Source organism: Tetrao urogallus, assembly GCF_951394365.1.
Source record: "Tetrao urogallus genome assembly, chromosome: 1".
Lineage (NCBI taxonomy): Eukaryota > Metazoa > Chordata > Aves > Galliformes > Phasianidae > Tetrao > Tetrao urogallus.
In genome coordinates, this window is record NC_136813.1 from 122,932,793 (window position 1) to 122,947,455 (window position 14,663).

At 41.3% G+C, this 14,663-nt stretch overlaps 1 protein-coding gene across 1 annotated transcript in view; it reads right to left on the bottom strand.

Annotated features, from left to right (window-relative positions):
• Window positions 1-278: 278 nt before the first annotated feature.
• Window positions 279-14,663, bottom strand: part of ETV6 (ETS variant transcription factor 6) — a gene marked incomplete at both ends in the record, with an annotated part of 128,316 nt that continues 113,931 nt past the window's right edge. The window contains 3 exons of the mRNA XM_079549379.1: window positions 279-384; window positions 3,710-3,810; window positions 6,462-6,604. Of these exons, the coding sequence (XP_079405505.1) occupies window positions 279-384; window positions 3,710-3,810; window positions 6,462-6,604 (350 nt within the window). The remainder of the gene's footprint in view (window positions 385-3,709; window positions 3,811-6,461; window positions 6,605-14,663) is intronic.

The window sequence follows — 14,663 nt, forward strand, 5'->3', positions numbered from 1 at the left end:
AAAAACTTAAACCAAAAAGAAAGAAAGAACTTGAGGGAGGCTTTGTAGGAACAGTGAAGTAGTGCGTAAGTCCGGGCTTTCTCCCATTTACTTTTCTGCCAGCACCACTTCTGTCTGTTAGTTTGTTTCGTTAAGGTGCTTCAGGTCCTGCATGGTCTTCAAGCTAAGCGGAGACCCCCACTACTGCTTCTGTAGGGTTGCTTCCCCTCCCAAACCGTGCCAGCCATCCGAGCAGATGTTTCTCACACAGACCCACAGAGGTGGTGCACCAGTTCCCTTCAGCACTCATCTTCTTGGTATATTTGTTCATCCAGTGCCTGGGATTCAAGGTGCTCAAGGCGGTCTGTTCGGCCACTCATAATCTCATCTGGGGTTTTCATGAACCTGAAAAGCACAGAAACAAGAGTGATTTTCCAGTGCTCTCAGCCCTTCTCTTCATAAAGATGCTGAACTCTCTGAGCTCTACAGTTCCCCAGAAATATCTTTTCTATACTCTCCAATATCACTTGCTATTTCCCAGTTTCTCCATAGCCCTCTGGCTTCTTTCCTCCTCCATACATGGAGAAGAATTTAAAAAAAAAAAATCACAAGCATTTCCTCCTGCTCTCCTTTTTTGAAGGTCCAAATTTTAACCAAATCCCACAGTCTTTTCCAAGGCATGATGTTTACTTCTTCTTCCTCATACTGTTTGCTGTTGCCATGTAAGATGACGGTATGCCACATGTCCACTCATTTATGCAGTCTGGTGAAAGACATGTGAATGGTCTTTATTGCCAGCACATTTCAAAGCAAAAGCACCTGCAAGACACAGAGGCAAAAGACTACTAGTTGTGCTGGCTTGTGTGTAGGTGAGTGAAGGGGAATATGAAAATCTGAAGCAGGGCTGGAAAGGTTCAAGGATCGAGTCAGAACAAGCTCTGGGAAATGGAAAAAGCCCCAAGAGAAAAATCTTGTAGGCTAAGCTAGACAAAGGCAGTCTTCTCCTGTGTGATTGGAGGCAAGTGAAATTGTAACATCGCAGTGTCCTCTGTAAATGAATGCCACAGCTCCCAGTACCATGCCTTGCTGCAGTGAAGTCTGCAAAGGGTTAGAAACAGAAACTGCCTCTAGGGAGGCATGGCAGCATAGGGAATGGGGAAGGATATTCACCAGCCTGCAGGTCAGGTCTGCAGTCTTGATCTTTGCCAGGGTGCTTTTGTGTACCACTGCAAAGAGGCAGCAAGGAAGACCTCTGCTTTTTCTTTCTGGATTTAACAGCATAGGAAGAGAGAATGGCACAGGAAGGATAAAATCATAGTCTAAACACGAATCACTTTCCTAACTCGTAAGTACTTCTGGAAAAATTAGAATGAGACATGTTTGTACTGGAAGTGTTACAAAATTTTGTGTTTTTTTCATTAATGAGGTACTGTCTAACATCAGCAGTACAAAATGTGTTAATCAGAGGAGCTGACTTTATTTCAGGCTGATGAGACCCTTGATATCCTGGCTCCAGTGAAAACAAAACAAACTGAGATGAACCTTGTTAATATCAATCAGTGCTGAAGCTCATGGGTTAAGACTTGCCTCCCCCTTCTGCTTTTGTGGTTATGAAGCTTCAGGCTTCCAGTTTGAAAAATCCAGAGCCTCTCAGCAAACATACAGCACAGCCTGGAACTAACCTCTTGCCACCTCTTCTAATTTTGGAAATCATATGCACATATGCATTTAGGAAAAAGAAATTGTCTGTGACTCACTGCTGTGTCACTCCCATTTGTATGCTGGAAGAACTCTGCTGATATAAATGGTGTTATGGCACTGAAAAACTAGCATACAGAAGTGGTGAATCAGTCCTTGGCTATCCAGTGAAAGCTCATCAAAGCCTACAGGCCAGACTGTGCCCTGATTTAAACCCTGTGCTTGTCCTGTTATCTTACATGAGGATGAAACCAAAAGAGAGAACAATCTCACTGCCCTCCCTATCTTCTGCTTGTTCTGTTTCCTAAATCGTTTGGGAGATGGCCTGATAAGAACTGTACAGAAGAACTCTGGGTATTCCTTCTAGTCTGTTTATTAATTCACAGTGAGTATGGATGTTTATTACAGCATTTGAATAAATTAAAAAAATAAATAACAAACAGCCCAGAACTTCATGCTAATGAAGAAATGGTATCTATAGTATCTATAACCTCTTCTGTTGCAAAAGGTATTCAGCCAAACTACTAGGAAACGTTCTCTCACTCCATTTTACATAAAGCTCTCTACAGATATCTGCACGAGACAACTGCCTGCATGTTTCTTAAAAAGTCACATTTCCAATCCTTTCTTTTATGAGAAATAGCCAAGAAAGGCACATTAATAGCTTGATTTTCTGCAGCTGTTCTTCTTTTTCTCTACAGATATAAATTGGTCTAAGAAAACAACATCAGTAAGTTTTTATTGGGAATTGTGCAAAAAATGCTTTGTTTTGTTTCCCCCTCCAGTTTCCAAAGGAAATGAAGTTTATATGCTCATGTTTTATGCTGCTCTGTGACCTTTGAATCCATTGGTCAGTTTTGGGCAAATCTGACAGAGGAACTGAGATCTCCAAAGGTAGTAAGTTTCTACAGTTTAGAGAAAATAGGCAGCCTGGTCAAGGAGAGATGGACTCCTGCTTTATTTGTGCTCCCACCAAAGAAAAGTTTCCAAGAGGAGTACACGCATTACTCAGCACCACAGAATTCCCCCAGGAAGTGTAATCTTCACAGAAGGCCACACCAATCCAGGCTCCTTTGGTACCACTCCTTAGGGAGCAACTTTAACTTTTTGCCAAAAAGAATTAAAATAATACAGTTGATTTTGCCTGCGATCTCCTCACTTGCTTTTTTTCCTATTTCATTCTCTTTCTAAAATGAATATCAACAAGACATACCACAGAAACCTCTTCAGCTGTATATAGCCAATGCAATTTTGTTAGTTTCTTTTCTGAAAACAGACTCCAAGACTGCCTTTCTATTGATACAATCTCTATGAACATTACTGGATCCAGACAAGTAATCCAGACTGGATCCAAAGCAGCCATTGGGCTGAGTTCAGTGTTCTGTGGGTCAGGATTACACACTAGATTCCATTGTCTTCCCTGCAGAGAAATGGAGTGCTTACACTCAGTTGTTCTGCCAGTTGTACCAAAGTTCATACAACAACTCCCTGCTTTGTGTTGTTTAGGGCCGTACTTCCTTATATTCTTGGTCATATCATCAAATTTGATGCTTCAGGCTTTACGAACAGTTCTTGCAGGTCCCTCTCTTCCTTGAAGGCACCTCTACTAAGATGTGTTCGTCAGCTCATCCCTTCTGCGATGTTGACGCCCCTGAGGAAATGTCAGATCCCTACTTAGTGTTCGACAGCTGCTGTATCTGAGAAGTTAAATGTGGACTGGACTTTCCAGGGGTTTTGATAAGATCACAAATCATATAGCTCAAGTTTTAAAAATTAGCAGGGCCTGCTTGAAGTGAGTGAAAGACACTTCTATTGACTCCACTGATAACTGAAAAATGCCTGTATTTTCCTAAATTGGTGCAGTTGCCTTGAAAGCTGGGAAGCACTGGTCTGAACAGCTTTTACAAATCTGTGCCCATTGTCACTGATGTTCTGACTGTGGCAGTGAAATATCATACACACAGTTCCATCTTCCACCTTCAAAATCTAATTGTCTTTCAAAAGGAACAGCAAAGATAACAAAAAAGATTACCTGAACAAAAGCCTTTGTCCTGGCTCCTTCCGGATAATATTTAGTTTGTAGTAATGGCGTAGGGCTCTGGACATTTTCTCATAAGTCATATTTGTTCTGTTCTGTATTTTTCAAAAGAAAAGGGGAAAATGTGGTGAGATGACTCATTAAAACTTCCTAAGCCCCCAAATGAATTGCAGAACTATCACAAGCTTGCTAAAATAACCAGGTCAGTTCAAGAAATCACATTTCATTATTCTGCTGTTTGCAGGCCCACTCTGCGCCTCCAGCCTTCATCAGTAGAAATTTCTAGATCTCTTTTCATACAAGGCAATTTAAGTGAGAAAGTCTACCAAAAATTCCAAGTGACATTTTTCTGCAGTTTCTTGGATCGCACAAAACAAAAGGCTTCATCAACCACAAAAAGAGACTCTAGGTGGAGATGCTCACTCTACATGGATATGTGACAGGCCTGTTCTCAATGAAACCACCTTTTGTAAAATGTAAGAACAATGGCTAATAGACTGCATTTGTCAGCAACCCTTGCTAAGAGCACTGTTCCTCTGGGATTCCCCTCCATTAACTAGTTAATGCTTACAGAGTACTGTGGAGATTGAGAGCCTGTTTGTCCTCTCTTTACAGGGGTGTAAATCAAGAAGTCCATTAGGTTGTACATCTGCCACTGTGGCAGAGCTTCCCCTTCATTTTGGAGCTGTAAGTGGGCAGCTGCCATAGTACTTGCCGGGCTACATCTGCTTGAAGAGCATTTTTCTTTGGTACAAAGAGCACTAGTTACCACACTGGTGAAGAAACTCCCAGCTGAGAGGGCACCATACTGTCAAAGCCATGTTTGCATGAGTATAGAGCAGCTGCCCTGCCGTAGGCAAAACAAGACAAACTAGCAGAAGCATGCTTTTAGTCTGTGAGCCCTCATGGTAAGAGTCTGGCTTGGCACAGTACTGTCGGTCCAAGATCACCTGTGGCGTTCATCTAGATTTATTAAATGAGTCTGAACTGCCTGTCTAAAACGGCCCTGAGGTCCTGCCTTAACCTCAGCTGCTCTGCTAAGGAAAGCCTTATTAAGAGTTCCTGTAGTAATTAAACATGAAGAATGTCAATGATTTCTCTGCAAAATGTAGACTGTGATCATTGGGAAGACCCCTGAAATACTGTATGTGCTTTTCCCATTTCTTGTACACTAAAAGCTACTGCATCCCAAGTGACTAGTAATTTAAGTAGCTTCAATTTTAGACATTTAAAACAAGACTTGATGGCAAGACTTGATTATTGGCATGGAGGTAGAACTCTTCATTCCCAGTACCACAGCCCAAAACCTCTAAGAGAGATGTAAATCATGTCACGAGAGAAAATCTTGACCTTATCAACATTTTAAATTATGTTCACTCATATACAGAATCACAGAATGGTTGGTGTTGGAACGCATATCTGGAGATCATGTAGTCCAGTCCTTCAAAGTGGGGACAACTAGAGCTGGTCTTTGGACCAGTGTCTATTCTGGTTTTGAACACATCCAAGAAACTCCAAGAATGGAGACTCCAGTCTCCCTGAGCAACCTGTTCCAGCATCTAATCACTTTTCTGGCAAAAACATTCCAAACGTAGGGTCATTCCTCCCCAGGTGTGAAACTCTGCATTTCCTCTTGTTAGGTTTCATGAGATTCTCATTAACCCTTCACTACGTGCAGGTCTGTCATGCACAGCAGCACAACTCTGTGAGGATACCAACCGCTCTTCTCAGCTGCTGTTTTTTTCAAAGTATCAACTGAAAACTTGCTGAGGACGCATTCTGTCCCATCATCCATGTCATCAATGAACATGTTAAGCAGTACTGACTCCACAATCAATCTTCTGCATAATACCACTAATAACTGGATTTTGTGCTGTTGATTACAACCCTTTCAGACAAGCAGTTCAGCCAGTTTTAATTCATTTTCCTGTTGTCTTCTCTAGTCTGTACTTCATCTGTTTGTCCAAGGATATTATAGAAGGGATGGTCTCAAGAGCCTTTCTAAAGTTAAGGTAACCAATATCTACTTTCTCCCTGCCTCCACTGAGCTAGTAATTTCATCATAGTTCATTTATCCCTAGTTGATCACATTGGTCAAGCAGTTTCTCTTTTATAAGCCTGTGCTGACTGTACCTATATGATTGTAACCGTATGCATACATTAATAAAGATAGGAGCGTGTATCTGTACTCAGATATGTCTGCACTTACTCAGCTCCAAACTGCAAACATCAGTGACTCTTTTCCAGTGAACAAAGCAGAATCAACCTGTTACAAAGAAGTGCATAATCTTACAGCATTTGCTGTCAATCACAAGACAGAAGCCTTTCTTTTTGTGAAATCTGAGCAGAAAGGAACATAGAAAAGAAGCTCCTGCTGAGGTGTTGTACACAGCTCCTTGCAGACCACTTCTTAACCAGAACATCCTTAGCATCAGGTTTCAGGAAGAAAAGAGATGCTTTGAGAGAGAAGGAACGTTAATTCTTGCATTTGTCGTAATTTTATAATTAAATACATTTATAACCGAATGCCTTTGAACCAAAACAACAGGTTCTTCATGCGAAGGGTAAGTTTTAGTGCTTGAGGCTGGATGCTTTATACTTCTAACGTAAGTACAATGAAAGATTATAACCTTCCAGGAGTGGTTTATATGCACACGCTTCCTTCCTTTTCCCTTGTTTATAAGTAAATCCTGTGATGTTATAAAAGGTGCTGTGCCATAGGAGGAAAAATACACTGCTCCCTTACCTTGTGGTTTCCCCACAGCCGGGCCAGCCCATTGGGATCCACTATCCGAAAAATTTTGGATTCCTTATCTTCCCATCGGATGAAATTTTCGTACCGGCTGTCAGAAAGCAGCTGATAAACATAATCCCAAAGCAACCTACAGTCTGTGAAAACAGAAGAAAGAAAATACTGTTTTTTTCTTGGGATTAATTCTGGAAAATTCTGAGTGGATATCTAGTGAAAGAACAGTGAGAGTTAGGGCTGAAACAGCTGCTGCAATCTGAAATGCAGATAGCCTGGTTGGTATTGACTAATATCTGCAAAATGTACTGGAGTATACAGCCTCTTCTGATGCATCCTAGTCCTCCCGCCACTGACTGAGCATCTTTATCACATTACAAGCTGTGTGAAATGACCTGCTGATCTTTGCTGGGTGTTTGCTATTGTAGTGACGCACATAAAACCACCACAGTTGGCCCCGATGCTGTTTCAGGCTGTTTCAGTGGGAAAATCAACAATCTGCAACCTGCTTTCCCTGCTTGAGGCTGCTCCTTTCTGTGTCAGCTACAGGGGTTTGAGGCATGGGCAATGCTGCAGCTTTCCTTTCAAACAGAGAATTTCATTGTTCCATGTCACATAAAAATGATGCCTCCTATCATTTTTCAATTTGATTTTTGTTTTTTACAGTTCCTGAAAAAAAAACAACACAAGCATTATAATTACTTGAGTGCTATTGAGAGGTTAAATACTTTCTATTTGAATAACTGAATTAAAATTTCCTCTTGGCAAACACTCTTTAGGTCGCTAATTAAAGGTCTAACAGATACTTAGGTTACAGTTTAGTGTTTTTCAGTTTCATGGCAGTCTCTTGAGACAGGGGAAGACAAGAGCTGAGCTGCTCCTACTTCCTGCTTGCAACGTGTGTGTGCAGAAGTAACTATGAAATACAGAAAGCAAATTGCACAGAGCGAGAGGTTCTGCTGCTGCCAGAAACAACAGGGTTTTTATAGATGAACTGGCTAGATCACTCAGCTGGCGATGTAGTTGTATTTCACTTTGAAAGTAAAACCCGAGACAAAATATCACAGACGTGGCTTGTTGCAATGGTTAAAGGACTGGTAACCAAGGACATCTAGATTCCAGGTGCTAAAATAGATTCTTGCCAGCCTACCTATTCCTGTCTGTCTTGGTTTGGTATGTTTCACAATGGGGATATGATGATATGTTCAGTCTGAGAATATAAAATGCTTTTTGAAAAGGCATATGAATAATACATTCAGTGAGTGTACCTGAAGTGGTTAGAGATATTAACATTATTGATGGCATTTCCCACTTCCAAACTGTTATTTCTGAAACCTGTATTGTCTCTCAAGAAGGCAAAAGAAAGGAAGAAGACATTCAGAATTTCTGACTGGAAAGAAGTACTGCTAGCTAGGACCAGGACCGGATCTGAGAAATAATTCTCTCCCACTCATTCTCTAATGACCAGCCTAGACTGGCCCTTTCTCTGTGCAGGGATACATAGAAACTTTCCTCTCGCCCCAGCTTGCATACTTGGCCCAGGCACCTACACCAAGGCTGCAAATACAGAGAAGGTAAGTTGGCTAAAACTAAACGCTGTAATGCTGAATGCTGCTGCTTCTAACAGCTTGTACAGCACTGGGCAGAAGCAATTACAAGCTTTCCACTAGTTTCACACAAATTTATTTAACCTCTTAGACATGCATGCATTTGAAAAAAATCTTATTTTCTAGATTTCATTTACAAGGAATGAGGGAAGGGAGATTGTATTGCTGCAGTGGTTTGAGCCTTTTAATAATGTGGGAGGTGCTCAGGTAATATGGTAGGAAGAGTCCACATAAGTAGTTTTGTGACACACGTGCAATTCATTTCTGAACTGAAAGGCTGTGTAAGAAAAAAAAGCATCAGGAATCTTAAGTAAGAAAAATAAAAATCTTTAAACACCACTTATCCTTCTTCAATTCTACTGGCTCTGACTCCTCAGGGTATATTCTGCCAAACGATCAGAGTTGCACTGTAATACTGTTACATTCAAATATCTACAATATTTTTTTTCCCTGAAGATATCCATGTTTACTTCACTCAAATCACTGTAAAGGCGGCATGACTTTTTAGGCCAGCAATGAATCACTCACCAAGGCCACACAAGCCATGAGCTGGCAGCAAGTTACCACATGGAAAACTCACTTCTCATCTGCCGACTGGACACCAAACTGATGTACCCACCTCTGCAGTTGGGTAGCTAACAACTGTTACTGGAGTTGGATTTGAGGGTAGCAGAATGGTGCTTTGGCCAAGAGCAGTTTCTAGAGCTCGGGGGGCTTACTTAGGGTGGAGCAGGGGACTCACGTGGATTCCCAATAAACTAAGAGCTATGAAAATCCTCCCCATAAGCACGCGTCAGGGCTTACTTCAGTCAGTTGACCAGGAATGTATACAAATAATTATGGCTTCTGCTAAGGCTTGCAAGGTTCAAACAGAGCTAAAAACCTGTAGTGTCGATGAGCTTCAGCTCATCTCTACAGAGGTCTGTCTTGCTGGGAGCTGCTTCAAATTGGAAAACATTCACTTACATTAGTCAGATATTAGACTTATTAGATAGCAGACTTAGACATAGTAGATATTAGACATTATAAATTAGTCAGGGAAAAAAAGAGACACCTTTTGGTCAAGCCATGAATTTATTAAAAACTTGTGGGGAGAGGAAGGATAGGTAGTTCTGTGGCTGAAGCAGTGCTTTCAGACTGTGCTAGGAGGTTGCTGAGGTGCTTGACTGGTACATGGCCCCAGCATGGGAGTGCTATATGGTGTCAGTGTCCTACTGTCAGTCATTTGGATTTGATGGTGTCACTACTGCCAGTCCTAGGAGAGACCTTCCTTGGTGGCACTCCCACACAAACATATGAACGTCAGACTTATATTCTTGAACATGCAACCTGTGGCAGAAATCATCTGATTATATTAACTTATAATCAATACTTACAGTTCTGCAGAGATATCATTTGCCCCAAACTTTACTTTCAGCACATCATTTGCAACTTGCAATGTTATTCATAATCAATAGAATATTGCTGTAACTACGCTCAGAAGAGGATGTATTCAAGTGCAAATTTGTTTTTTGTTGTTCACTTAATTTTTACAATGGATTCAGGCTAAGCTTGAATATTAACATTCCTCAAATGAGAATAACTCAGATTTGCATCCTGAGAACTTCACAAGAAAGTCCCAAGCAATCAAGGGCCTCATCCCATATTCTAAACCAACTGAGCTGCTCAGACTTGCAGAGGTATTTAGCAGGCTGATGAAATTTGCAAAAAAAAAAAACAACCAACAAAGCAACAAAAAAACCCACACCGCCAAAGCACCCTAGGTCTTTAAATTTTTGTTTGCTTCAATAGGAAAACTGAAAATTCTTGAAAATTCTGCTTGGATCCTACAAGTTAGTAGGAGTAATATTGAGTTACAGACTAAATGCTACACTTGTCAATCAAAAAAATATATAACTAAGTTGCAATAATTTAATGAGCTGGCATATATCAATTCAACAACGGCTATTGTGTCTTCATACACTGCAAATAGGAAATAAAAAGCATTTAGCACTAGCAGCTTGGAAGCACTTTGTGAAGTACTTGCATCAGTTTGCCTTAATACAGGTTTCAAAAGGTAGATCTTTATTAACGTGAACACATTCAGTTGGGTTTTTTTTTTTTGTCTTTAATCATAAATTATTTACAGCCTGAATACCTTTCTTCACAGATTGCAAGTTAAATAAAATAAGAAAGTCAGAAGGGGTCTCCCTGACTGACAAAGGAGCAGCAACTAAATCAAAGAATCACAGAATCATTTGAGTTGGAAAGGACCTTTAGAGGTCACCTAGCCCAACTTCCCCGCAATGAACAGGGACAGCTACGGCTAGAACCAGGTTGCTCAGAGCCCTTGATCAGCCTGACCTTGAATATCTCCAAGTATGGGGCATCTACCACCTCTCTGGTGGCAACCTGGACACTAAGCAGCTATACAGAAGTACTCCTTTACACTCACTGCCTGTGACCCACCCAGACCCTAACCTTTCCTGCCCTCTCTCCACTATTGACAGGAGTGCACTCCCCTTCAGCTCACTCCTGAACAGCCCTAAGGCAAATGACTCCTGCCTGGACAGGTGCCAGGGCTGCATGTCCTGCTCCTACCCACCCACAGTGAGGGGCAGCTTCTTTGGGCTCCACCTCTACTGCCCAGTGCACCACAGCCACGCGCTGTGTGCCAGGTTATAGGCAGAGTGGTGAGGGGCCAAGCAGTTCCTCCACCTCCTCCCACCACCCTGCCTGTGGTGGCCTGCCCCTGCCTGGTGGCTGCTGGGGAAGCTACCCACATCTATCTTTAGTAGGTCAACAGACACCATGGGTCAAACACCATTTGATATCTCTTAGCCACTGTAATGAATTTAGAGTAAATCAGAACCCAAGTGGAGTAGACTGCAGCCTCTGAAATTCATGAAAATGCAAGAAAAGGCAATGCTAACAATTAAAAGGAGCTTCTCAGCTGGGATAAGAGATGCCTCCTCAGAAGGCTAGTAAAGACAATACCAAAAGGTGCATTCCCCAGGAAGGTCAAAACTGTTAAAAGTTTCAAATTTTGTTTTAAAATTTTCAGGAAGGATGGAGAAACCCAGAAAAAGGACTTGTTTGTGGATACTGTTTCCTAAGTTTTAACCACTTGATTGAAGAAAGTCTGGATGCTGTGAATGCCTCTAGGAAGCCTAAATCACTTTTGGCTATCAGGAGGCTTCCATACAAGCAGCTAAATGGCACGACTCTCCACAGGGTGTGTGTTAGCTAGTGAACTACAGCAGAAAGCACAAGGATGTTTCTGAGGCCCAGCAAGTTTAAAAGTGTGTGAGATTCAATAAGGGAATTGAGTCAGGGCTGGTATCTAAATTGTTTGGGCATGCTGCAATTTCCCTGCCTTTTGGTTTTTTACGGCTTACTTAGAAAGTATGTCTGTGTAGCACAAGGAAACATCATTTCCCCCTAACACACACTTACTTTTTGTTTAAGTGAACTCAGATGGTTGAAATTTGTACAGTCTGAAACTAAAGGGATTTTGTTGAAGAGAGAACTGGGACTGAGAGGCTTAAAGACAATGTAGTAACAAACAACCCAGCCAAAGTGGGAAGGTGGTGAACTGCTGTGGCCATGCAGCAGGGCTTCTGAAAGCAGATGTTTCCACATTCCGCCATTTTCTCAGCAGTACTTTTCGGCAAGACTGAGGTATGTAATTAGATAGGAATTAGGGCAGCTATATCTTCAAATGGAGAGGAATGGCTACAACTTTCTTCCTGTGGTTAATGCTTCTAGGGGGATTTTTATACTTATGCACAATGAAGATAAAAGTTGTAGTTAATTGGTTCTCAAAACATCCTCCATAAAGACTGCCCTACTTGTGCAAGAGGCACTTAGGCTAGTAACAGCCATGTGTTGTAAAGCCCTAAGCTCAGCTGAGAAGCAGGAAAGCCTGAGGGCTGCCAGCCCATCCAGATGCTGGCTGCTGCTTGGCTACCAGGGCTAATGGGAGACACAGGAAAACAAAGTGGTGGCAGAGCTCTGAAGAGAGTGAGTAAGAAGAGACAAGGAGTTTTTGGGGCTTGAGGAGTGAGACAAAATCTCTTGGATAGCAGCAAGCGTGCCTCCTCACTCCAGTTTTAAGACTCTCTTCCATGAGGCACAAGCATCCAAGTCTCAGCCACTCCTCCTTGGCATAATAAAACTCAGTTTCTCCTTTCCAGTTTCTCAGCTCTTCTGGCTGAGAAGCTGTTTACTGCCCACATTTATAGCACTCCTTTCAGCAATGTTACAAAAAAGAGTAGACACAGTATTGTTAAGAATCCCTTATGACAGTCAATAGTCACTGTGCAACTGAAATCATGGATTACAAATTCTTCTTTTCAAATTTACTTTAAGTCTATGGGCACAGTCTTCTGAATACACACCTAAGGGAACTCTGGCATATAAATAATCCCTAATGGCTACATGATGGCAATATATATACTCCTTAGACTTAAAATACCATATCATCATGATCTGTACATTCAACATTATTGATTTTAGGTTTGTAACATTTTGATACTTGTCCAATCATTAAGAAATGACTTCTGTGGTATCAGTTTTCCAAGACAGACACACAACTGGCAGTCTTGATATTGCAATGGTGAGATAATTCTTAAATCTGCACCCTCTTAGACTAAACAATACTGCTAACAATATAAGCATGCGTATGCTAACGACCTTTTTCGTTCAGAATATCACATTCATCTGCAATGCAATATTCCCTAAAATATACACTGCATCTAAGACCTTTGTTGTTTGTGAGGCCCATGACAAAGAAGTAGAGCTACCTCTCTTCACATATCAACTACCAAAGACTCTTAAACACAGAAACATTCTACAAGACCCATCCACAGTTTTCCTTGGAGATCATTATATAAAATGCATTAAATATGGCTATTGACTGACTTGGAAACAAACATAGCTTTAAGAGAAAGAGATTGTGCCAAAATAATCATACTCCCTCTGACATCAGCTGATGTTCTACTCCTTGCTGAGTAAGTTAGCCTAAAATTTCTCCAGCATATGATTATTATTTGACTTAAATGGTTCTGTGATTTCTATTAGCTGAAAACTTTTCCCAAGCTCAAGCCCCATTTTTTACAAGGTGGTATGTACTTCAACTGTGTTTATTCACAGAGAAGCAAACATCACATGAACAGCTGTTCACAACTAAGACTAATGGACAGAGCGTATCCAGAATTAATCCTCTTATTCTGGTTTCTATAAGCACACCTGAAGTGCAGTTAAGATAGCTAACATGGTTATACTTACGGTATCAAATCTGTGAACTGGTAAATTTCAGTGGGCCATAGCTGCTAGGAGGAAAAAGTCTCATCTCCCTTCCATTTTTTTTTTCCCTTCGTCCTGCTGCCTACCTCATGCTGGCTCTTATTTTGTTAGATTTCCGTATGCTTTGACTTAATTCATTCAAACAGGAGAAAACAAACCCTGCAAAAAACACTGGCCTGCTTTCTGCTATCTGAGAGCTGAATCTGCTTGCAGGAAGATCTGGTGAATGCTACTGCCAGCACAAAAGAAGGAGGCAAGACTACACTGGCAGAGTCAACAAGGTGGAGAAGAAAGAGGGAGAGGCCCCCCCCAGAAGGTGCCTGCAGATCTACAGTCTGTGATCATTCCCCTTGTTTGAGAAGAGGGCATTACTTTGGAGCATCTGGATGTGTTTACACTGTAGCCAGAAGCAAGAAATCATTAAAGTTAATGACTGTTCACTTGTATGAAAAAAATAAAGTTGGGGAGAGAACTCCTGAGTCATACAATCACAGAATGTCCTGGGTTGAAAATGACCATAACGATCATTTAATTTCAACCCCCTGCCATGCGCAGGGTTGCCAACCACTAGACCAGGCTGTCCAGAGCCACATCCAGCCTGGGAGCCACAGAAGCCCTGACTCCTGTCTTGTTTTAGGCTTGCCATAGAGTTAAGCTGCATTTTAACTATATCCTCAACTCTGCAACAGTCAGAGCTTTCTGCATAAGCCAGATGGACCTTCAGGCTATCAAAGTGGTACATGATGCTCACCAGGTTGGCTGATATTATAATTCATTTCAGGAGTACAGTGACAATGACTTTATCAGCTTTCCTTTACCACACAAATAGAGAGGGATGAAAATTAAAGCTTATGGTAAGGACAGGGAAGGCATATGGCTGGATCATATCAAATCATCTACTGTGTATCTTCTGAAAGGTTTTTTTTCTTTTTTTTCTTTTTTTTTTTTTGTGGTGAAAGACAGTACAAGCAGAAAGAAAGAAATGCTACAGTAGGGTTACTGTTGTGCTGATACAGTTAGGAACAATACAGTCTCAATATCTAAGAACATCACAAACTTATTTTAGAAGTCAAAACCACAAAAAAGAAAAAAAAGTAAACAAATCTCACAAATAAGGGGTTAAATGGTTCTGAGGACTGTGGGGTGCTAAGCATTAACACTATATGGTAATCTGAGTTCAGGTTACTAAGGGAGAAAGTGTCTTCTTTCCATTAATGTTGGCTGCTGCTACAAGGATGGTAAGCTGGTGCAGTAAAGTCGATGTTTCTATGCGGAGAAACCTTTTAACAGACAAATGCTCATTCAGCTT